The sequence below is a fragment of the Microtus pennsylvanicus genome, chromosome 2 (assembly GCF_037038515.1).
Source record: "Microtus pennsylvanicus isolate mMicPen1 chromosome 2, mMicPen1.hap1, whole genome shotgun sequence".
Classification (NCBI taxonomy): domain Eukaryota; kingdom Metazoa; phylum Chordata; class Mammalia; order Rodentia; family Cricetidae; genus Microtus; species Microtus pennsylvanicus.
In genome coordinates this window covers 90,894,502-90,918,145 of record NC_134580.1, presented here as the reverse complement: position 1 = coordinate 90,918,145, position 23,644 = coordinate 90,894,502, and the positions used below count along the sequence as shown (strand labels likewise).

General features: G+C 38.1%; 1 protein-coding gene across 1 annotated transcript in view; it reads right to left on the bottom strand.

Moving 5' to 3' along the window:
• Katnbl1 (katanin regulatory subunit B1 like 1) overlaps positions 1-23,644 on the bottom strand; it is a 45,516-nt gene that overhangs the window by 12,483 nt on the left and 9,389 nt on the right. The window contains exons 2-4 of the mRNA XM_075961715.1: positions 2,980-3,110; positions 2,318-2,358; positions 313-592 (exon numbers count right to left, since the gene is read on the bottom strand). Of these exons, the coding sequence (XP_075817830.1) occupies positions 313-592; positions 2,318-2,358; positions 2,980-3,096 (438 nt within the window). The 5' untranslated portion in view covers positions 3,097-3,110. The remainder of the gene's footprint in view (positions 1-312; positions 593-2,317; positions 2,359-2,979; positions 3,111-23,644) is intronic.

Here is a 23,644-nt window from a genome sequence, read left to right as displayed (position 1 = left end):
CCCCACCGGGCCGTTCTAAGAACCCAGCAAAATATGACTGGATAACAGCCTTCAGTGATCTATTTTTTAAGGCAAAATGTCTTTTCCCCCTTTAAGTTTTTCCTTGCCAACTTGTCATTTTGGGTATTTACAGTAGCCTGTCAGGCATTTGATTTTACTGGGAGTTAATCTGTATAACTGTCTTAGGGATGATTTCAATGAGTGACTGCTAAGATAATAACACAAGGGGAAAAAGAAAGCAAGAACTTCAAACCAAACCAAAGCAACCTAGTATACTGTACAATATGATAAAGTTAAGCTATAATGACTTACCTCAGAAAAGAAGCCACTGTACTTTGATGACGGGCTTTCTGTCTGTGAAGAACCAGGATCACTGGTGTTAACTACAAATGTTCGACTATCATGGCGTAAATTTTCGGGCAGATGGCCTGCGCAAGCCAGTTCATTTTCTTTATTTGCCATGTCACAGCCCCTGCTTTCAGGGGACTGCTTAGCTCTATAACAAGGATTTGGAAAGGGATGACGAACTAACTTTCTGTGATAGAGCACCTTCCGCAGTTTATCTGGATTTTTCACAGCTTGTCCAACTGTTCTGTAAAAAGAATTTATTTCTTAAGTGAAAAAAAGGAAAAGGCACAAAGAGAAATTTTTAAATGGAAATTTTAATTGTCTACATTTTGCAATTGTAATCCACTAAAATTAGAAAATAATAATTTAAAAAGTCAACTCTTATTTTGAAGAGGAAAATAAAAGTTACAAATTAACTGAAAGGCAATGAAAATAAAGTGGCAAGTTACAGAAAATGAAAACAGAAAAGGTTAAGAGGTGCGGTTTTTAAAATGAAAATTTAAAGGCAATTATGGGAACAAGAAAATATGAGCATTTTTGAGACATCTAAGCTTTTTCTAAACTGAAATTTATTTTCTAACAAATAAAAATTATTTAATTTATGTATTTTAAGCTGAATCATACTTAATTTTGTGTATGAAAGAATGTGTTCTTTTTTGTGTATGAAAGAATGTGTTAGCTGGGCGGTGGTGGCGCACGCCTTTAATCCCAGCACTCAGGAGGCAGAGACAGGCAGATCTCTGTGAGTTCGAGGCCAGCCTGGTCTACAAGAGCTAGTTCCAGGACAGGAATCAAAAGCTACAGAGAAACCCTGTCTCAAAAAAAATCAAAAAAAAAAAAAAAAAAAGAATGTGTTCGGAGAACACAGAGAAAAACCTCATAGAGTACAAGAGTTTCCAGATCCTTTGGGATCATTATTACTTTTTCTTTTTTGCATCCTTTCCAGCATAAGAGCAACAGTTCTCCCTCACCATGATAAACTGTCTCATCACAGCCCCGAAGGCAACAAGTCATAGACTGAAGTTCTGAAACCATGAGCTAAAGGTTTCTCACTATGTGGCTTGGGCAAAATCTGCATTCATAAAATTCTGTTGCAAATGGTAGGAATCTAGGCATACACAACCACAACAGCCTCCCCCCGCCCCAATGCTTCTTCCCTATAAAAAAAAGTCACAGTACTGGGAGGCTAACTAAAAAAAAAAACCAACATGCTATTATAGAATATTTTACCAAAAGAAACATGCTTTCCAGAACAAACAGAAAAATTTTGAAAATAGCTGTTTCACAATTTTATCAATTTCTGATGCTCAGTTTAAAGGAAGACTGCTCGGCTGGGCGATGGTGGCGCACGCCTTTAATCCCAGCACTCGGTAGGCAGAGGCAAGCGGATCTCTGTGAGTTCGAGACCAGCCTGGTCTACAGAGCTAGTTCCATGATAGGCTCCAAAACCACAGAGAAACTCTGTCTAGAAAAACCAAAAAAACAATCAAACAAACAAAACCAAAAAAGGAAGACTGCTTACTTTCATTTCTGTCTCTACTTGTTCTCTTGCATTTCATTTTATGTTATTTGCGAATAACTCATCCTGTACACTTGTAGAAGAGGTGAAATGGACAGGGTGAACAAGGACTTCAGAGAGTCCCAGGTCCTTGGGTCACACCTTGGATACAAGTAGTTTAGAAAGCTGCTTTTGGTAACTCTGGAATGCATGCCATTTTTACTACTTTCTGGCTACACAACCTGAGCAAATCACTTATTTCCTGTGACTACTAGTATTCTCTTCACTGTTTAGGAATAATGGCAGCTATAGAAGGAACAGATACTACTAATGTATTAGTAAGAGACTGGCACAGAAAAACTGTGTGACAACAAGTTAACTACAATTATAATAAAAAGAACACTACTTGTTTTATGTCTTTATCTCTAATCACTTCCAAAAATTTCCTCCAAACTTTAAAGAAGCTCTTACCTACTTATGTAAGCAGCCAACTGTTTTGGAGATTTCTTAACCTAAAAATCAAAGCAAATAGTGGTATCACATTCAGTTCTTTAATAAGAGTTATGAAAACTTTATGACTGATGTCAACAATGCAACGTAAAATTCAATAGGTTATTTTCAGGTCAATGTTTTCTCTGTCCTAACACCATGGTGTCAACCACTAGGTACACTACTGTATCTTGTATGTATGGAAAAGCAACATATCTGCCATCCCCTTTTCACAATACTTGTATTGACCTTAAAAGGTGCTAAATGAGTCAGTTCAAATTTAATGTGGCTTAAAGCAAATTATTTCAGTGCCATTAAACCTCTCAATGAACAAAATGCATCACTGAGTTCCTTGTCAACTAAAACATTTATATTACAGCTTATAAAAACAGCATACTTGGCTGGGTTGTGGTGGCGCACGTCATTAATCCCAGCAGAGATCTATGTGAGTTCAAGGCCAGCCTGGTCTACAGTGAGTTCTAGGACAGTCTCCAAAGCTACACAAAGGAACTGTCTCAAAAATAAAATAAAACAGCATGCTTGAAAAAAATCTTCTTATAACTTTAGGAATAATAGTCTTGCTTCATTAATTCTATTTAATCTAAGAAATTAAACAGATCTGGTAGTTTAAACTTCTTACTTACCTCCTTCATGTTCTTACTAGTGAAATTAGAGATCCTCTTTCTAGGAAGATCAATAGGATGATCCTCAATACTATTAAAGAAGTTCCGTTTTTTAACATGGTGGGTGTCAGATGCCATAATCTCTTAAGTGCCTAGGAAAATAAAAATAATAAATAGAAAATTTAAAAAGCCAAAGAACATGATCTTTTATAGCACATATATACGTACATCAACAGCGCTGAGTGGTGGCAGCGCACGCCTTTAATCCCAGCGCACGCCTTTAATCCTAGCACTGGGGAGGCAGAGGCAGGTGGATCTCTGTGAGTTCAAGGCCAGCCTGGTCTACAAAAGCTAGTTTCCAGGACAGGCTCCAAAGTGACAGAGAAACACTGTCTTGAAAAACAAGAAAAGAAAAGAAAAGAAAAGAAAGGAAAGGAAAGGAAAGGAAAGGAAAGGAAAGGAAAGGAAAGGAAAGGAAAGGAAAGGAAAGGAAAGGAAAGGAAAGGAAAGGAAAGGAAAAGAACACAACAGAACCAACATGGGCGTTACTGTTTGCTTGCTTCCTTCTGAGAAAAGGCCTTGCTTTGTAGCCCAGCCTGGCTTCATATTCCAGATCCAGATCCTCCTGGCATCCTGACTGTGGGGGTTAGTATGTGTCAGGATTACAATTCTATTCTATGAAAAGCATGAACCCAGGTTCTTAGAATAATATCAGGTACAAGTGCAGTTGAAAGAACATATTCTAAACATCAAGAGTCACATAAGAGTTTACATGCTAAATTTTGAAACTTTCTTTCTTTCACTTGGCTCACCAAGGCTTGCAATCAAGCTCATTCTCCAAGGACAGCACAAAAGATGGTTCTTTGGAATACTGACCAGTCCCACAGTAAAACATACATACATATAAACCTATTAGCACACACACATATACATATCCCTTAAAGATAGGGATATAATGGTAGTAAAAGTTGCCAAAGAAGTTTCTGTATCTAGTTTACAGTGGTGCTTGCTTATCTATCAGAGATAACAAAACCAATCATGAGACCCAGTCTGAAAAAACAAAGCAAAGAAATACTGCTAGAAATTTAATAATAGGATATATTAAGACTTAAAACGAATGCACAAAGAAAAATAAAAAACTCAAATACGTAGGGACGTAGAATGGCTTACCAGTTGAGAACACTGGCTGCTCTTCCAGATAACCTGGATTTAATTTCCAGCACCCACATGGTAGTTCACAAGGCTGCAATTCTAGTTACAGGGGATCTGACATCCTCTTCTAGACTCAGTGGGCACTGAATGCATGTGGTGCACAGACATACATGCAGGCAAAGCACCCATACACATTAAAAAATTAAGACAAAACAAAACAAAAACCTTAACAGAAGTTGAAAGAGAAATTTGAAGTTATCTTCTAGAACATATGGGCAAATGATAAGAATCAGAAGATAGGCTTAGAGGGCCCAACATCCAAACAAAAGAAGTACAAGGAAGAATAACGAGAGACCAATTAGAAATCAATGACAAAATTTAAGAAAACTATATGAAACTGAAGGTCACAAATTTCTAGATAAAAATGGCTCAACCCAAGTCACAATAATAATGAATGAAAACAAACCTAGATGGTACCACTTCAAATTTCACAGAATTAAAAATACAAAAGAGAAACAAACAACAACAACAAAACCGTAAAGAAAGTAGTATGACTCTGATTAAAGAAGCTGGATTAAGAAAAAAAATGGCCAGGCATACACTTTTAATTCCAGGACCTGGAAAGCAGAGGCAGGAGATTTCTGTGAGTTAAGAGGCCAGCTTGGTCTACACAGTGAATTCCAAGCCAGTCAACATGATAGAACCTTTAACAAAACAAAAAGCCCCAAATTCGGGCAACAACTTCATTTAGTCAAATGTGAGGGGCAGCAATCATTCAAAGTTCAAAACAAATTCCGTTCCAGCAGTAAGAATGACAAGATAGATTCCAAAAGTGATAAATGAATTCTAAAATGAAGTCTAACATTCTAACAGTATAGATTTTCTGGAACAGGTTATAAAGTTTAGAAGAGCCAGGTGGTAGCAGCACAAGCCCCTTTAATCCCAGAATTCGAGAGGCAGAGGTAGGCTGATCTCTGTGAGTTCGAGGCCCGCCTGGTCTATAGAGCAAGTTCCAGGACAGCCAAAGCTACACAGAAAAATCCGTCTGGGGGGGGGGGTTAGAATAAAAATATTCATAGAAATGAAATGAGTTTTTAAATAAAAACTGGGCCAGGCTTGGTGGCACAGCACTTTAATCACAGCACTCCGAAGGCAGAGGCAGGTGGACCTGAGTTCAAAGTCAGCCTGGTTTACAGAGTGAGTTCAAGACAGCCAGGCTACACAGAGAAACTCTGTATAAAGACATAAATAAACAAGCAAACATACAGGCAGACAAACAAACAAACAAATAAAGTGCTGGATACCCAGTAAAGGAAAAAGAGAGAGAAAGAGAACTAGAGCCAGAAGGAAATGGCATACTTTAAAGTGCTATAACAAACACTCCTCCTTGCCAACCTAGGCTTCTCTAAGAAACAATATTCATCAGGAATGAAGGGGGAACAATGACATTCTCATATGAAAGAAAATTAAGATAATTCATTACCAGCCTGCAAGAATGGCAAAAGGGCTGCAGGGGTAGCTCAGTGGTTAAGAGCACACACTGCTCTTGGAGAAGACCTGAGTTTGGTTCCCAGCATCCATGTTGCTCACAGCCACCTGTAATTTTGGTTCCAAGGGATTTGATGTTGGCAGCCTCAGGCACCTGTACTCATGTACACAGATACATACACTCACATAATGTTAAAAGAGTCTTAAAAAATGAAGTGGACATTTGTTCTTGAGTTTTCAAAATTATTTTTGGTGGTTGAAGCATTTTGTAACACTATATAAACATGGTTCAAAATATACACAAAGGGAGAGTATTTACAATAACTGCAAATATTTACAAAAACTGTAACAGAGGGTAAAAGGAAATTAAGACGTAAAGTTTCTACATACCTTCACTCAAACTCATAAACTTCCAATATCAATAAACCAATAAAAGGCTATATTAAGAATCATACTTTAAGCCAGGCAGTGGTGGCACATGCCTTTAATCCCAGCATTCAGGAGGCAGAGGCAGGCGGATTCGCTGTGAGTAAGAAGTCAGCCTGGCCTACAAGAGCTAGTTCCAGGACAGGCCACAAAGTTACAGAGAAACTCTGTCTTAAAAAACAAAACAAAACTTTAAAAAATTGTAGCTAAAATAGAATATTCAAGCAATTCATAGAAAAGTAAGATAAACAAAAAAGAACAAAACCCAAAAATGACAGACTTAAGCCTAAAACACAGCAATTTACCTTATATGCATTTAAAATTTTTATTATTATTATTATTATTATTAGTGTGTGTATAAGTACACACACGTGTGTGTGTGCACGTATACCATAGTGTGCCTGTGGGAGAACAACTCTGGAGTTGATTCTCTCTTCTGCCATTACATGTGTTCTAAGGATTAAACTCAGGTTCTGTGGTTTGTGCAGCAAGTACTTTCCCTATGGAGTAGTCTGAACAGCTCTTACGTTATTCAGTGGTCTAGACACACTAGTTAAAACACAGATGTTGGGAGAGTAGATTAAGAAACATCACCTAACTATATGCTCTCTATTTTATATTGCTCAGGGTTTTTTGTTTGTTGGTTGGTTTTGGTTGTTGTTGTTGTTTTAGAAAGGGTTCCACTATGTAGCCCTGGACGGCCTCAAATTCAGAGAACCACCTGCTTTAAAGGTGTGTTCCACTTTGACCTGTTACATAATGCTGAGTATCATACATGCTAGTCAAACACTTTCCCAACTGAGCTACATTCCCCAACCACACACAACATTTTTAAAATGAAAGACATTAATCATTAGAAAAACAAAATCAAAACCACATGAAATACTATTTTATGCCCACTAGATGGCCATGCAACAAAGACAAAAAAAAAGTGCTGAGAAAGATGTGGAGAACCAATGACCTTCAGGCATCACTATGCAAAGTCTTCTTTACACACTGTCTCCTTCCCTCTGTCAGTACTGGGGATGAACATCTACAGTGACATGTATATGAGGCAAGTGCTTTCCCAATAAGCTAAAATTCCAGCCATGTCAATTTCTTACTATTAAATACAAATTTACAATAAGAATCGGCAATTTCACTCTTTCATATTTACTGAAAGGGAAGGAAAACATGTTTACAAAAAATTTGTATGCAAATAATGAGCATAGTCAGAAGACAAACATTTTGAATGTTTATCAACTGTTTAGCAAATTAAATGTGTCCTTATCTATCTATATAGACTAGCAGCAAAAACGAACTAAGTACTCATAAATCTGTGTACGCATGAGCAGAATATTAAGTTTTATGAACTTAAGGATATGAAAGACAAACCATGTGACAGAATTCCATTTATATGAAAAATGTACAGATAGAAAACAGACTGTTGGTTGCTTCAAGCTGGAGTAGGAATGGAAGTAACTGCTCAAGGGCATAAAGCTTTTCACAATGACAGAAATGCTCTAAACATCTATTGGGAGAATGTTCCATTCTGTACTCAACAATTAATGAATCGTACATTTAAAACAGGTGAGTTTCATGGTATATATACTTTGCATCACAATAAAGATTTATAAGGGGAATTCCAAAATTGTAAGACAAAGACTCTGTAAGCTACACATTCTGTTTTATCCATGCCTCGTGCATTAAACAACACCTTTCTTGAGCAATAATACAGCATTGTCCTTCTTCCCCAAAGGCACTTAGCAATGCTACTACTGGAACTAGTTTCGAGTCCTCTATGCTTTTGAAGTTCTATTTGATAATACAAAAAAGAGAAAAATCTGATGAGGAATTGAAAACTACTTAAAACTGGAAAGGGTTGTTTTTTTTAACAAGCAAAGAACAAAATAAGTAGGGCCCTAAAAGAACAAAAGCAAAGAGAAAGAGATGGAAAAGGGAACAATATTCTATTATTTTACAACGTCTAAACATCAGACGTATAATTTGTAGTTTTCTTACAATAAGGCAATGCTTACAATCAGTAGCTTGTTTGAGAAAAACAACAGCGTAAAAATGGAGCTCACAGGTGATTTCTCTTTATATAGTAACTATCTCCTACCAGAAAGATAAAAAGGGATCTATTCATATACTCTACTACAATGGCTGCCTAATTAAGTAATGAAACACTCAAAGTATTAAGATACTCTGTCTCCTCACAACAAGGAAAGCTCATTACACAGGAATGAAACATGTCTGGACAGTTCAAGACCAAGTTAGCTTTCTCTTTACATAAATACACTTACTATATTAACTATCCACATTGTATTTAACTTTGTAATTCCACTAGGCAATTTCTCTATGAAACAAAATATAGCTGTTGATAAACTTTTTAAGTTCATTCTTTTTTGCTTTTTTTGTTTTAATTGTGCCATATATTTTTCTCTGCTTGCCTCCCTTCTTCTCCCTTCCTCTTCTACCCTCTCCCATGATCCCCATGCTCCCAATTTACTCAGGAGATCTTGTCCTTTTCTATTTCCCATGTAGATTAGATCCATGTATATCTCTCTTCGGGTCCTCTTTGTTGTCTAGGTTCTCTGGGGTGTGAATTGTGGGCTGGTTTTTCTTTGCTTTGTTTCTAAAAGCCACTTGTGAGTGAGACAAAGACATTCTTCTACTTACTACAAGAATTCCTTCTATATCTTCTAAGAGTCATAAAGATGAAAACAGTTTTTAGCCACTATTTCTTTCCTTCTACCTTCCCTCTTCCCTCTCTCCTTCCTGGATAAATCTTAACTGGAGCTTTAAAAAAAATCACTACCTTATAATAATAAAATACATAAATAAGAAATAAATTCAGCAGTGCAATCTTAACCACTTGGTCACTTTGTCATATAATCCCAGGATTCAGGAGACAGAAGGTTCCATCCTTTGCTATACAGAGAGACCCTCTCTCGAAAACAAAACAAAACAGACAAAGCCAAATCACTTCTGAAGAATGTTCTGAAAAGTTAAAGTTTTAAAAATTGGTATTTTTTTAAAAAATTTTTTATTTATTAAAGATTTCTGCCTCCTCCCCGCCACCGCCTCCCCTTTCCCTCCCCCGATTAAGTCCCCCTCCCTCATCAGCTCGAAGAGCAATCAGGGTTCCCTGACCTGTGGGAAGTCCAAGGACCACCCACCTCCATCCAGGTCTAGTAAGGTGAGCATCCAAACTGCCTAGGCTCCCCCAAAGCCAGTATGTGCAGTAGGATCAAAAACCCATTGCCATTGTTCTTGAGTTCTCAGTAGTCCTCATTGGGTCTAAAAATTGGTATTTTAACACATAGGGTACCGGAGGGAATATTTTAATGGTGGTGTGCTTGCCAAATATGCACAGAATCCTGGGTTTGACTCTCTAGACTCACAACACTTAACGATGACAACAACAACAAAAACCAAAACTATTAAAATGGGATACAAAGCAATGTACTGCATAATCCTGGTGTGATGGTTAATCTTGGTTGTCAAGTTGACTATATCTGTAATCAATTAAAACCCAAGCAGCTGGGCCAGGCAGTGGTGGCGCACGCCTTTAATCCCAGCACTTGGGAGGCAGAGGCAGGCGGATCTCTGTGAGTTCGAGGCCAGCCTGGTCTACAAGAGCTAGTTCCAGGACAGGAACCAAAAGCTACAGAGAAACCCTGTCTCAAAAATCCAAAAAGAAAAAAAGAAAAAAAAAAACCCAAGCAGCTGGACATGTTTGTTGAGGGATTTTCTTGATTGGATCAGTAAGTGGAGAAGACTCACCCTAAATGTGGGCCATACTTTAAGGCGGCAGCCTATATGAAATGACATAAAGGAAGCTTTTTTCTTTTTGCCTTGTTGTCCTCACTCTTTCCTGGAAGGTTCTTCTATCCTGTCCCTGAGACATTCCTTCACTGGTATTGGAACCTACACCTTAGGAATTCCAAGGGAGACTGAAGACTGGCAGCCTCTAGTACTCTAGCAGACTGGGACTGCTGAGAAATCCAGTCTTGAGGCCTGAACAACAGCCAGACCCATTGCCTTTCCTTCTGGAGACATCCATAGTTGGATAACTCAGACCACAGCCTATAAGCTACACTAATAAATCCTTTATTGTATTCATTCAATCAGTGCTGTTCTTTTGGAGAACCATAACTAATATATCTGTTTTAAAGGTCCTATTAATCCCCCCACAAAGGACACAAGAATGGAAAAGGCAAATAAGATCACATCAAATTTAAAAGCTTCTGCACAAAAGAAACATTCATTAGAAAGAAAACCTAAAGAATGGAAAAAATATTTGCAAATTATACAATCTGACAAAGAGCTAATATCCAGAATAATACAGGAGGAACTCAAAACCTGCAACAGCAAAAAAGAAAGAAAAGAAAAATCAAGCAGCTTGATTAAAAATGGGCAATGAACCTTATTACAGTTTGGATCTGGAATGTCCCTGAAAGTCTTCTTGTTGAAGGAGGTAAGACCTAGTGTGGAGTCTAGGGTAAGTAGGTCACTGGCAGCATACTTATCGCTTAGCCCTTAGTCCCTCCCCTGCATGCATTCTTTCTCCTTGGCCACAGTGAAATAAACAGTTTTGCTCTACAAGACTGTACATACAGTAATTTCCTGTCTTGCCACAGCAATGGGGTCAAATGAACTATAACCTCTGAAACTGTGAGCAAAAATAAATCTTTGCTCTTCTCAAGTAGTTTGCTCATGTATTATCACATCAGTAGTAAGTTAACATAATCTAAACAGACATTTCTGAAAGATAGACAAACTAATAGTCAATAGAAACATAAGTGCTAGCTAGCTAATATCACTAATCATCAGAGAAATTCAAATCAAGTCACAATGAATTATTACCATATTCCATGAGGAATGCCTATTATCAGAAAAAACAGAAAAGAAGTGCTGGTAAGGATATATAGAAAAGGAAACCCCTTGGGCTGGTGAGATGGCTCAAGTGTCCTCTGACCTATACATGCACACCAGGGCACACATGTACTCTACCCACACCCCTCTGCAAATCATACATACACACAATAATTAAAAAGTTTACAAACAAAAAGAGATTCCTACACACCAATGATGGGAATGAATATTAGTATAGTCATTATAAAAAACAAACCAGAAATTTTTCAAAAAATCAAAAACTATCTGATGATATTTATCCAAAAGAAATAATTCTGTTTGTCGTAGATAACTATACTTCTGTGTTTACTGTAACACTATTCACAATAACCAGGAAATGGAAATAATCTTCTTACTAGTAAATGATGAATAAAGAAACTGTGGTAAATAAATATAAACAACAGAATACTACAAAGGATGAAATCTGTCCGGAAATAGAGAGAATGTAAGTGAAATAAACCAAGGACAAAAAGACAATTAACTCATAATCTCCTACGTGATCTTGCAGAAGTTGAGAACAGAAGGATGACCCAGGTTGGTCAACAGGCTCTAGTTATAGGTAGATATGAGTAAGAAGTTCTGCGATGTTGAAGCACAGCAGAGTGACTGCAGGGAACAATTACGTACTGTGTATTTCAAAAGTCCAGCAGGAGGTATTTTTAAAATATTTGCAACCTAAAGGAATGGTTAAGTGTTGGAGGAGATAGACATGTCTAATCTGACTTCAACAACACAAAATGCATACATGCATCAAAATACCACCCGTGCCCTATAGATTTTAATGTTACAAATCTGTTTAGAGGTACACTTTTTTGTTATTTTTTTTTTTCAAGACAGCGTTTCTCTGTAGCTTTGGAACCTGTCATGGAACTCACCCTGTAGACCAGGCTGGCCTCCAACTCAGAGATCTGCCTGTCACTGCCTCCCAAGTAATGGGATTAAAAGCATGTGTTACCACCATGCAACTCTTAGAAATTCACTTAATTAATTAAAAACCTAAAAAAGAAACTACCAAACTTAAGTTGGGGATGGGGACTCAGTGGTAGTGCTTGCCTAGTATGCTTGAGGCCCCAAATTTAATCCCAAGCACTGTAAAACAACAACAAACTGTAATTAAAGTTATTGCTGATGGGATTATGGTCATTTCCTCAATCACATCCAGGTTTTTCTATTTTCTAAAAATATGAATTATTTTTATTTAAAGAGACCAATCTTTTTAACTTTTCCAAAATCAGGACAACCTAATCTAATTTTCTTACTTCAGTCCACTTGCTTCAATGATTTTCTTTTAATTCTTCCCTTTGAACTGATTCCGCTGTCTGCTTTCAAGCATGCTCCAGTTTCTCCTATCAACTCCTATACTCTTTCTTGTTTTCCTTTCCTGCCAAATTTCTACAATGAGTGCTTTTTAAGCTTCCAATCGGTTCTTAACCCTTTACAATTTTACCTTACTCTGTTTTCTTACGTGAAAAATTCTACCAATGTGTCTGCCTGTCACTTAAAATTATATGGCAGCCAGGCATGGTGACAGTCTGTGCGGAAGCACTCTGGAGGCTAAAACAAGAGACTGTGAGTTCAAAGCTAGGCTGGACTACATAATGAGACTTTGGCCAAAAAAGGAAAGAAAAAGAGAGAAAGAAAGAGAGAGAGAGGAAGGAAGAGAGTGAGAGAGAGGGAGGAAGAAAGGGAGGGAGGAGAGAGGAAAAGAAAGAAAGAGAGAGAGAAGAAAAAGGAAAAAACAAACACCTTTTCACAGGAAGCTTTTAACACTTGATGCTCACAGAGAGCAACCAGGCCAATGTTAAACACCGCTCCTTCTTCATCACTAGCCAGCTGTTATTTCATCATTTCATGGTCCATCTCGATTTTTGACACAACTATGCCAACTTTCCTTGTTCGTTTCTCATCTCTGGGTTACTTTAAAGGTAACAAACAACTCTTTTCTCTCTATATGAACATTGCAGGTGTATGTTGTTACAGCTTCAGCTACTTTTCTAGACCTAGGCTCTCTTCTTTTTCTGTAGTTGGCTTCCATATCCACCACTAGTTTCTAATCAACATGTTTAAAACAAATCTCTCCAATTGTCAGTCTAATAATGGCACTTCCTAACTACCACATCTGAATTAATAATACCTAAAATTCTCTCAGACTTATTATTATTAGTGGTTATTTTTATTCTTCTTTCCTTCCTTCCTTCCATCAAGTTACTAACTAGTCTTGAACCTTCCATCAAAATATTTCCTGGCTCCATTCTAACCTTCCCTTTTCTATTGTCAGAAAAAGCCTCATCACTCTGAGTCTAAATTACTGTAAGAATTACTAGGTCTTTTTTCTGTTACAGGTCTTCTCCTGGTCCCTATAAATCATCCTGCATAACAACTGCCTATAATGTTCACAGAAAAATACTAATACAGAATTTCCCAAGTTATGTTTAAATTACGTAAATCTTATTGGAAATCTATACCTAAAAATGTTGAGACTTCATTCAATTAATGTTATTTAATTCTGTGAGACCCCTTTTTGGCTACCATAGTTTTGGGGATTAATTTATATATGTATATTAAACTATCTAAGAATAACTCTTGTTATTCGGCACCATGCTGTTGTGGGACTGTTTTTTTTTTTTGTTGTTGTTTGTTTTGTTTTGTTTTGTTTTGTTTTTTGAAGGGTGAGAAGTCAGGAACAGTGGTTCACGCCTATAATCCTAGGATTTAAGAGGCAGCAGCAGGAAGAGCAGGAGTTTAAGGTCATTTTTACTATACGGCAAGTTTAAGACTAGCTTAGGCTACAAGATAACCCCCTCAAAAAAAAAAAAGAGAGAAAAAGAAAAATGAGAAATCTCAGCTACTTTTTAATGGGGGAAGAGGAGAGCTGGAAAGGAAGTGATCCACTTCGATGATGTCAAATAATAATAAGTGTATAAATAACCTTATGAGATATCTGTATTTCTTCTCCGTATACACTTACACATAAACACACACATTTGTACTTTTAATATAGATGAGAAACAAACTTGTCCTAAAATCAACAACAAAAATGCAAACAATGAGGGCTGGATTCTAGGCATTCTCCTTCTGTCTACAATCTTAACCAATACACGATACTGCTTTCCAATTAACAGGAAATACATTCATAGATGATGCATATTCTTTGGAATAAACAGACCTTCTAGCTAATGATTTTGGTGGACCTTCTATCATTTTCTCAAATGTAAAATAGAAATATTACTGTGAACATTAGAGTGAGATTACAAACATTATTGCTATTAACACTCAGTATTTACATAAAACATAAATGTATGACTTAGTGCTTTGGAAAGCAAACTGAACAGCAGAAAGCAAATTAAATATAACCACATCTTGTGCCAAATTCAGATTGATTAAATAATTAACCATCCAAACCAAGACACTTTTGAAAGTGAGAAGAAGAATTATGAAAAGTGATGTTAGGACAATAGGCATAAACTAAGCCTGTCCACACAATCAGGGTATATAGTATTTGACCTCAGTTCTAATGTTTACTGTCCTACAATTATTTTTTTCAATAATTTCTATAAAAATTATCAACTACTCACCTATAAAAATGAATAAAACTAGCCAGGCAGTTGTGGCACACGCCTTTAATCCCAGCACTGGCCAGCCTGGTCTATAGAGCTAGTTCCAGGACAGCTAGGACTGTTATACAGAGAAGCCCTGTCTTGAACCGCCCCCCCCCCAAAAAAGAATAAACTATAGACAATATGAATAAACTTAACCATACTGTGCTAAGTGAAGGAAGCTAAAAGTAAAAGGATATTTTTAGGACATTCTAAACTGCAAAAATATAACTGTGGAAAGAAACATATCAATAAAACCCAGAGACTGAAGGCAGAGAAGACGAAGTTTACTCCACAGAAATAAGGAAACCTTAGAGGTAGAGAGGTGTTAAGTACTTTAGTATAGTAACGATGTGCCATTAAGTGCAAGTGACAACTCATAGAAACAGTAGCTCAATACTCCATTTTTAAGGAAATTGGGGAATAAAATAGGAGTGTAGTTTAGCGGTAAACAATATTTAGATTCAATCCCCAGAACAAGGGGGAAAGTAGGGGAGAGAATCTATGTCTTTTCACCAGGCACTTGCTTGACAGAAGCAAGGAACTATGGGCTCATTCCCATTTTCTTCCCTAATCTATCCCTAAACTAATCTATTCTGGAGTCCCAAAGTTTCAGAAGCATTCCTTAACCACCTACAATATACATTTGTTCTGACTGAAAATGACCAAAGCCAGCCCAACTGGTTCTAGTACTCGACTGTGTGGGTTGGATCTGACACTGCAGACGTAGCTGAAGATGCCCTCGGTGCCCTTTTTATGCAAAGGCATGTGGGAGTTTTAAAAGCTGAATTAGCAGAGGCTGCTGGGCTCCTTCTACACTCTCTCAACACTCTGGGAACCTTACTGCTCACTGTGTAGTAGTAAGTATGTACCACAGCTTATTAAGTAAGACTCTCTTCAAACTTGAAGATCAGTGTAGCTTAAAGATTAGGTTCAAAAGAACCAGCTTCCCCCTCTTAACTATTCATGTAACTCTGGAAACAAACTATTTTAGTTTCTTCATTAATAAAATTAAGATGTTTATTTATGTAATTTGCCTTGACTTACTCCAAAAGAATGAAAAAAAATTTACAAATGACAAAAAAATACCTTGAAAAGGGGAAAAAATGGAATAAAGAGAAACAAGAGTAAATAATCATTAAGTTACGGAAGCTTAATCTTAAAGAGAGAAACTTTTCTTGAAGACAGAGTCTCACTATTCAGTCACTGACCTGGAACTTGCATTAAGGCTGGCATATGGGTCCCGAGGACAGAATTCAGGTCACTGGGCTTGGTAGTAGTGCATTTAAGTACTGACAGATCTCTTCAGTCCCAATTTACTTTAAAATTATTGGTGCTCTTGGTGGTGTTGTGGGGGGGGGGGTGCGCGTTCATGCGCTGATGTGGAGATCAGAGGACAACTTTGTGGAGTTGATTCTCCCCTTCAGGTCAATAGACGTATGCAGCCAAGTACTTTTACAAACTGAGCAAGCTCAAAGGCTCCCACCCTCAAATTCCTGATCTTCTATTCCCGGCTCCCATTTTGTTTAGGCCACAGATACATACTACCATGTCTGGTTTAAGAAGAGAATATTTTGAGGATTGGTCAAAGCTGATTTCAAAGTATCAAGCAGTTTGGAAAAGACTAAGACGGGGGGGGGGGGGGGGGGGATGGTGACCAGACACGGGGGACAGGACATGGAAAACCCTGAGGACATTAAACCTGTTTTACAAAGGGAAAGGATAGGACCTCTAACTACTGTAAGCATTCTTGAACACAAAAAGCGTAACATTAAGCATCATTTTCCAAGCTTTTGCGATAAACATTGTTTGTCTCTGTTAGTGTAGCCTATTTTGTTGAAACAAAATGTTTCTTATCCAGGAAATATTCCCTTCCCTCCTTTGTGCTTATCACAGCTTCTCATATCATAACACTGAGTTGGAATCTCCTTTTCCAAAGCATTTCTTGATTCTGGTATTGGTTCAAGTCTTCCTATACCTCCTCTTGGAATACTCAGCTTAATATTGCACAGTTTAGACCTTTGGCAAATAACAAATACATGAGGGCTTAAACATAAGATATGTCTGAACACTAGCTGATTTTAGTCTGTCTCCTTCTGCCAATCACAATGCAATTTTTTAAAAAACATTAAAAATTTTTCTTAAATTAAAAAAATTTTCTTAAATTTTCTGTGTGTTATGTGCACATGAATGCTACTATGTGTGTAGAGGTCAAGAGGACAACTTGTCAAAATTTGCCCTCTCTCTACTATGTAGGTCACAGAGCTGAATTCAGGCTGTCAGGCTTTTGGCATCTTTACCTAATGAGCCATCCCTAGACTATAAAACTTCTGATAGACAAGGTTTGAATACATTAACATATACTATCCAAAATACAATTTCACAATCGCTAGTTAATATATTATACACAGGTATGTGCACGCACACACAAACACACACATCTTTCAATGAGCAAATATGTATACTTACAAATGATAAAACAGCATAGTCTTTCTACAATCTTGGTGCCTGTAGAGGCCTGCTAGGAAGAGGATTTCTAAAAGGCAAATTATGTCTAGAAGGCTGTGGTACAAGGTCACTTTTGCTGGCTAGAAGCGAGGTCTCTAGCACAAAAAGAGCACAAAGCTCTTCTTAAAGTGCCCAAGGTGTTTATGACTGAGATGAGACTGGCTTCTCCTTGGGCAAGAGATATGCTTATATATATAAACAAAGAACACAGTGACTACTGGAAGCAAACCGAACCAAACCAGAGTAATCTAGGGAAAGGTGACTTGGGTCCATGGAAACAGTGACATGGTTCCTGCCAAATTCCAAAGCAACCTTCCTGCAAAGGCCACTGGACACAGAATTTGTGTGATGTTGTTATCATTCTCAGATTTAAACTACTGAAAAATAAATAAACAAAAGTAAAAACAGCATATTCTACATTTAATTTACTATCTACTATACTTCAAAATATGAATAAGTCTTAATTTCTAAGAAGAATGACAAAAAAAGTCAATAAAATTTATTGTTTAAAAAGGCATGGTCAGTATTGGTTATTAGAAGCCAGAAGCAGGGCTGGAGAGATGGCTCAGAGGGTAAGAGCACTGGCTGCTCTTCCAGAGGTCCTGAGTTCAATTCCCAGCAACCACATGGTGGCTCACAACAATCTGTAATGAGACCTGGTTCCTTCCATGCCAGCAGTATATTGTATGCTTAATAAAATAATTAAATCTTAAAATAAATAAATAAATAAAAGTTGAGTCTAAGGATATGTTGCTTTGGAAAAGAGGTTCTGCTTTAAAAAAAAAAAAAAAAAAGAAGAAGCCAGAAGCAGTGTATCTCACAGAGCACTAAGTACTCAGAATATATCCCAGGTCACCTTAGACCTGAGTCTTGATGACAAATGGGAAATTTTTAAGGTGAAATAAAAGGGGCTAGAGAGATGGCTCCATGGTTAAAAGAGTGTGCACTGTTCTTCCAGAGGACCCAAGTTCAGTTCCCAGCACCCACAACAGGTAGCTCACCACCACCTGTAACTCCAGCCCAGGTCATCCAATATCCCTGCCCTCTGCACTCAGGTACACATATATACACAGACACATTCATGTAATTCAAAATGATAAAAAGTAAATTTAAAAATGATATAAAAGAGAGATCTCTAAAACAATCACAGTAAAAGTCTTATGCATTCAAAAGTCAGAATCTAGGGCTTACTTATTTTCAATTCTTCTAAAAAAGATAGCTGATCAATTTGAAAATAAATAGAAAATGAAAAGACTGATAGTGAGCTTTACCAGAAAAAGATCAAGTTCACAACATCTGTCCCAGTGACCAACCAGGGCATCACAGAAGACAAAGCTGGAGATATGTTTCCTGTGATACAACAGGAAACTTTTTACAACACTACTAAGTATTTTTGCAACACAATCTAATGATCACTTTCTACCAGTGATGAGTTTAAAAGAAATAATAATAATACAGGAGGAATTTGTTTACCCCCACCAGGTATTATTAGTTATTTTTCTCAGTGTTATGACAAAATATCTGTCAAAAAGCAAACTTTAAGTATAGTTCACCATGTTGTGGAAATTATGGTGGCAAAAGATTGAGAAGCTGGTCACACCGCATCTAAAGGTAGAAAGCAGGAAGGGAAAAATTCTGCTGCTCACCTTTTGATTCAGTACCAGACCCTAGATCAAAAAACGGTGCCACCCACATTGAGGGCGAATCTTTCTATCTCAGTTAACATAATCTAGATAATGCCTCAATAGGCATGCCCAAAGACCTGTCTCCAGGAGACCCTAGGTATTTTCAAGTTGTAACTAATACTATTATAAGGAGCAACTACAAAAATTTGAAAATGGAAGTATGTGGGGACAGGACTTACTTTTTTGAATTGATACTTTGAAAGGAAAGGAGTTTCACTGCTTTAATTTTCTAATCAATACCTAATAATGAAGTGTTTAAGCCATTTGCTCTCAAATAGTCTGTGCAACACATCTGTCCTGGGTAAGCTTCCTGTTGCAATGGTAACTCCAAGATCAAAAGCAACTTGGGAAGAAGGATTTACTTCATCTTCCACTTTACAGTCCATCATTATGGGAAGCCAAGGCATGAACTTGAGGAGAAACCACAGAAGAATATTGCTTACTGGCTCCCTCCCAAGCTCAGTCAGCCACCTTTCTTATAAAGCTCAGGCCCAACTGCCCAAGAATGGCGCTGCCTACAGGCCCATCTGAAGGAGACAATTCCTCAACTGAGGCTCCCTCTTCCCAGATGACTAGGTTTGTGTTAACTAAAAGCCAAATAACATTCCAGTAATTTTCATAGAAATAATACCTACTTGTTGATACTGGGAACTAAACCTAAGGCCTTGTATATACCAGGCAATTAAGTGTTCCACCTCTGAACTTTAGTACCAGTTTTCTGTTGTTTTTTTTTTTTTTCCGTTTGAGACAGACCTCCAATCTGCATTCCTCTTGCCATACCCTCCAGTGGAGCTGGGATTACAGACCTCTGCGCCTCCCTGTCCTGTTTTATAAATAGCAACTCCTATTTAAACGATTACATTTACTAAATTCATAACAAAATAAACTTGGCAAATATGCAGGGATTGACAGTTGCCCCTACGAAGACAATTCTAAATCAGGATCCTGGTAGGAAAAGCACAAACTGACTACTGTGTGCATCCCTAATAAAATATAGTATGTGGGGCCCTGCATATGTTAGGCAAGTGCTCAGCGCTGAACTATACCACTTTAAAACATAATTCTGTATTAGCATTCTTTCAATCTTCAAAAATTGACATATTATAAATAAAAAATTTTAGTTTAATCCAAGACTAAGTAGGGGGCAGGCTCAAAGTGCTTGCTGTCAAACCTGACTACTTGAGTAGGAAGAGAACCAACTGTTGCAAGTTGTCCTCTGAACTACAGGCGCATCATGGCATGCACACATGGGCACACACACAAACTGCAAAAAAAAAAAAATTAGTGACATTATAATCTTGTTATTAAGCTAAAAAGAAAAGGCAATATGATGCAACAGGGAAATAAAAACAAAGGGCATTTCAGAAAAGTGTAATCTCCGCAAAGAGAGGGCTGAGGTTGCAGGAATTTGTCTCATAAAATATAACAAGGAAACAAAAAAACTGCAAAGTCAGAGTTCCTGAGTTTGAATTCTATTACAATTTTTTTGTTGTTGTTATTTTGTTTTTGGGGACAGTGTTTCTCTGTGTAGCCCTGGCTGTCTGGGAACTCGTTTTGTAGACCAGGCTGGCCTAGAACTCACAGAGATCTGCCTACCTCTGCGCCCAGCCCCCAGTGCTGGAACTAAAGACATACACTACCACACCCAATACTAAAGTCATTTATTAGGTGTGTGAACTTACTTGCTATTTTCACAGTAGGGACTAAATAAAATCATACACTTGCTCATGGTATTTCTCAAAATAAAAAATAAATCATGTGGAGGAATACAAAGTAATTATAAAAAGCTGGGTGAATTGGCACATGTCTTTGATTCTATCTAGTACATGGGAGGCAGAGGCAGGTGGATCTCTGTGAGTTCAAAGCCAGCCTGGTCTACATAGTGAATTCCGGGACAGCCAGAGCTACATAATAAGAGACCCTGTTTTGTAAAAAACAAAGCCAATTATAAAAAGAAAACTATGAAGCCATTGTAGTAAGAATTTCTGGTGTTATATAGTGTCCCCTTACCTCCTCTCAGCAACTAGCAGTTTCTTACCTCATTGCTGGTCATAGCTTTAAATTTCCCAGCATTTCCGGTTATGAGATTCTGCCATCCCAAAGTTTATAGCATGAAGAACAGACAAACAAGCAATATAATGCACTATGTTAAGTGTGATACTTATTCTTGGTTGTCAACTTGACTATATCTGAAATGAACTACAACCTAGAAACAGAGAGCACCCTTGTGATCCAGATCTTGAGGCAGAAAGGTACACCTTTAATCTGGGCCACACCTCCGGCTGGAAGTATAAGGACGTCCTGCTCATCCTGCGTTCACCTGCTTGCCCTCGCCTTATCAGCACATCCATTCCTTCACTGGCTTTGGAGCTACTTCTTCACGATCCCAGCACATACAGAAGACCAGATGAGATATCCAGCCTCGTGGGACTGAACAACTACTAGATTCTTAAACTGATTCTTAAACTTTCCATTCATAGCTAGCTGTTGTTGGACTGCAGCCTGTAAGTCATTCCAATAAATGTGCTTTATGTGGAGAGAGAGAGATATCCATTCTCTAAATTGTGTGATCCTAGAGAACCTGAATACAGATTTTGGTACCAGAAGTGCAGTATCGCTGTAACAGACCTGACCATGTTTTTGGAAGGACTTTGGAATTTTGGACTAAAAGAATCTTATCTAAGTGGAAGCTTGGATAAGAATGTTAAGATCAGAACAGAAAATGGAGCCCTGACTTGTGACGTTTCAGAGGGAAGTTTAAAGACACTATCAGGGCCATTTGTTATTTTGAATAAGGTCCTGTGGTTCTGATCAGCTGGGGCTGAAGAATCAGCTGTGATGAACAAGACACCAGAACTACTCAAGCTAAACTCTGCTTTGCTGAGATACTCCATGCTAGTCAGTTGGAACTGAGAAATTAGTAGTGATGAAGAAGAGACCAGCAGCACTGAGGTGAAATCTTCTGAGAAGTGTTTCCTGAGAACACAGAGAAGCTGTGTTCCAGAAGTAGCCAAAGTTCTATCTCTTGCTGGCAACCAGACTTGGTAATATGTAAGCATCACGCAAATGATACTGGTTTTGAAGGCATGAAGGGGTCATGGAGAGCAGCTGAGACTTGGCACTGTGAGAAGCCAAGAGAGATCATTGGAGAAGGTGAAGCCTCAGTAGCGGTTGAAGGGGCCATGCAAAGAACTCGAAGCTTAACACTGTAAAGAGAGCCTGTGAAAAGATATTAGTAGAGTGCAGCTCAGTTGCAGCAAAAGACCCCAGTGTTTTGGATAGGCCAGTAACATGGGATGACCACTAAGAACAATAGTAGCAGTGGAGTGGAACCAGCTGGAGCCTGGGATACAAGTTGTGTGTGCTGCATAGGACAGAGCCAGAGGTGACTCAAGTCCATTGGAGGAGTCCAGAAGATCATGAATGAATCCCAGAATGTTGGACATTGAGTTATTTATATCGTTGGAGTTCGGTTTTGCTTGGTTCAGATTTTGAAAGTGCCCTTATTCTTCCCTCTTGAAGAAGGTATTTAATTCTGATCAGCCCACAGATGAAAGACTTGAAATTTTAAGAGAGATTTTGATATATTTTTTTAATATTTATTTATTATGTATACAATATTCTGTCTGTGTGTATGCCTGAAGGCCAGAAGAGAGCACCAGACCTCTTTACAGATGGTTGTGAACCACCATGTGGTTGCTGGGAATTGAACTCAGGACCTTTGGAAGAGCAGGCAATGCTCTTAACCACTGAGCCATCTCTCCAGCCCCGAGATTTTGATAGTTTAAAGACTGAAATTTGAATGTGTTTGAATTTGTAAAGACTGTGGGACTTCTAAAGTTACTTGTGAGATCTTAGGGGTGAATACAAAATAAAGGGTTGTGGCTTAATAGTGATGTGCTTGTGTGTCAAGTTGACAAGGAGTCAGTTGTACTGGCTAGTTTTTTTTTTGTTTTGTTTTGTTTTGTTTTTGGATTTTCGAGACAGAGTTTCTCCGTGGCTTTTGGTTCCTGTCCTGGAACTAGCTCTTGTAGTCCAGGCTGGCCTCGAACTCACAGAGATCCGCCTGCCTCTGCCTCCCGAGTGCTGGGACTAAAGGCGTGCACCACCACCGCTAGGCTTCTGGATAGTTATATGTATGAACTCGACACAAGCTAGAGTCTTAAGAAAGGAAGGACCCTGTTGAGGCAATGCATCCATGATATCCAGAAATAGGGAATTTTCTCAATTAGTGATTAATGGCAGAGGGTGGGGGACATGGTAGGTGGTGTCATCTCTGGGCTGATGGTCCTAGGTTCTATAAGAAAGGTGCCCTGAGCAAGCCATGGGAATCAGTTGGTAAGCAGCACCCCTCCGTGGCCTCTGTACCAACTTCTGTCTCGAGGATGCTGCTCTCTTTGAGTTCCTGTCCTGACTTCCTTCAGTAATGAAGAGCAATGTAAAGTATAAGCCAAATAAACCCTTTCCTCCCCAACTTGCTTTCGGGTCATGGTATTTCATCACAGCAGTAGAAACCCTAAGATATTAAGCATGGTGATATTACTGAAGATCTATCCAAAAGCTTGGCAAGAAAACTGCCTTTTGTGTTTTTTGCTTGTTTTTGTTTTTATTTTTTGTGTGTCTTTTTTAGTTCTTTGAGACAGTGTATCTCTATACAGCCCTGGTTGTTCTGAACTTGCCATGTAGACTAAGCTGGCCTGGAATTCACAGAAATCTGCTTCTGCCTCCTGAATGCTGGGATTAAGGTGTAAACAACACACACGGAGAAAACTGTTCCTTAAATTATGCAATTCAAAATGGGGTTGGAGAGATGGTTTAGTGATTAAGAGCACTAGCAGCATTCTTAGATGACCTGGGTTCAATTCCCAGCTCCCATACGACAGCTCACAACCATCTGTAACTCTAGTCCCAGAGAATTCAAAGCCCTCTTCG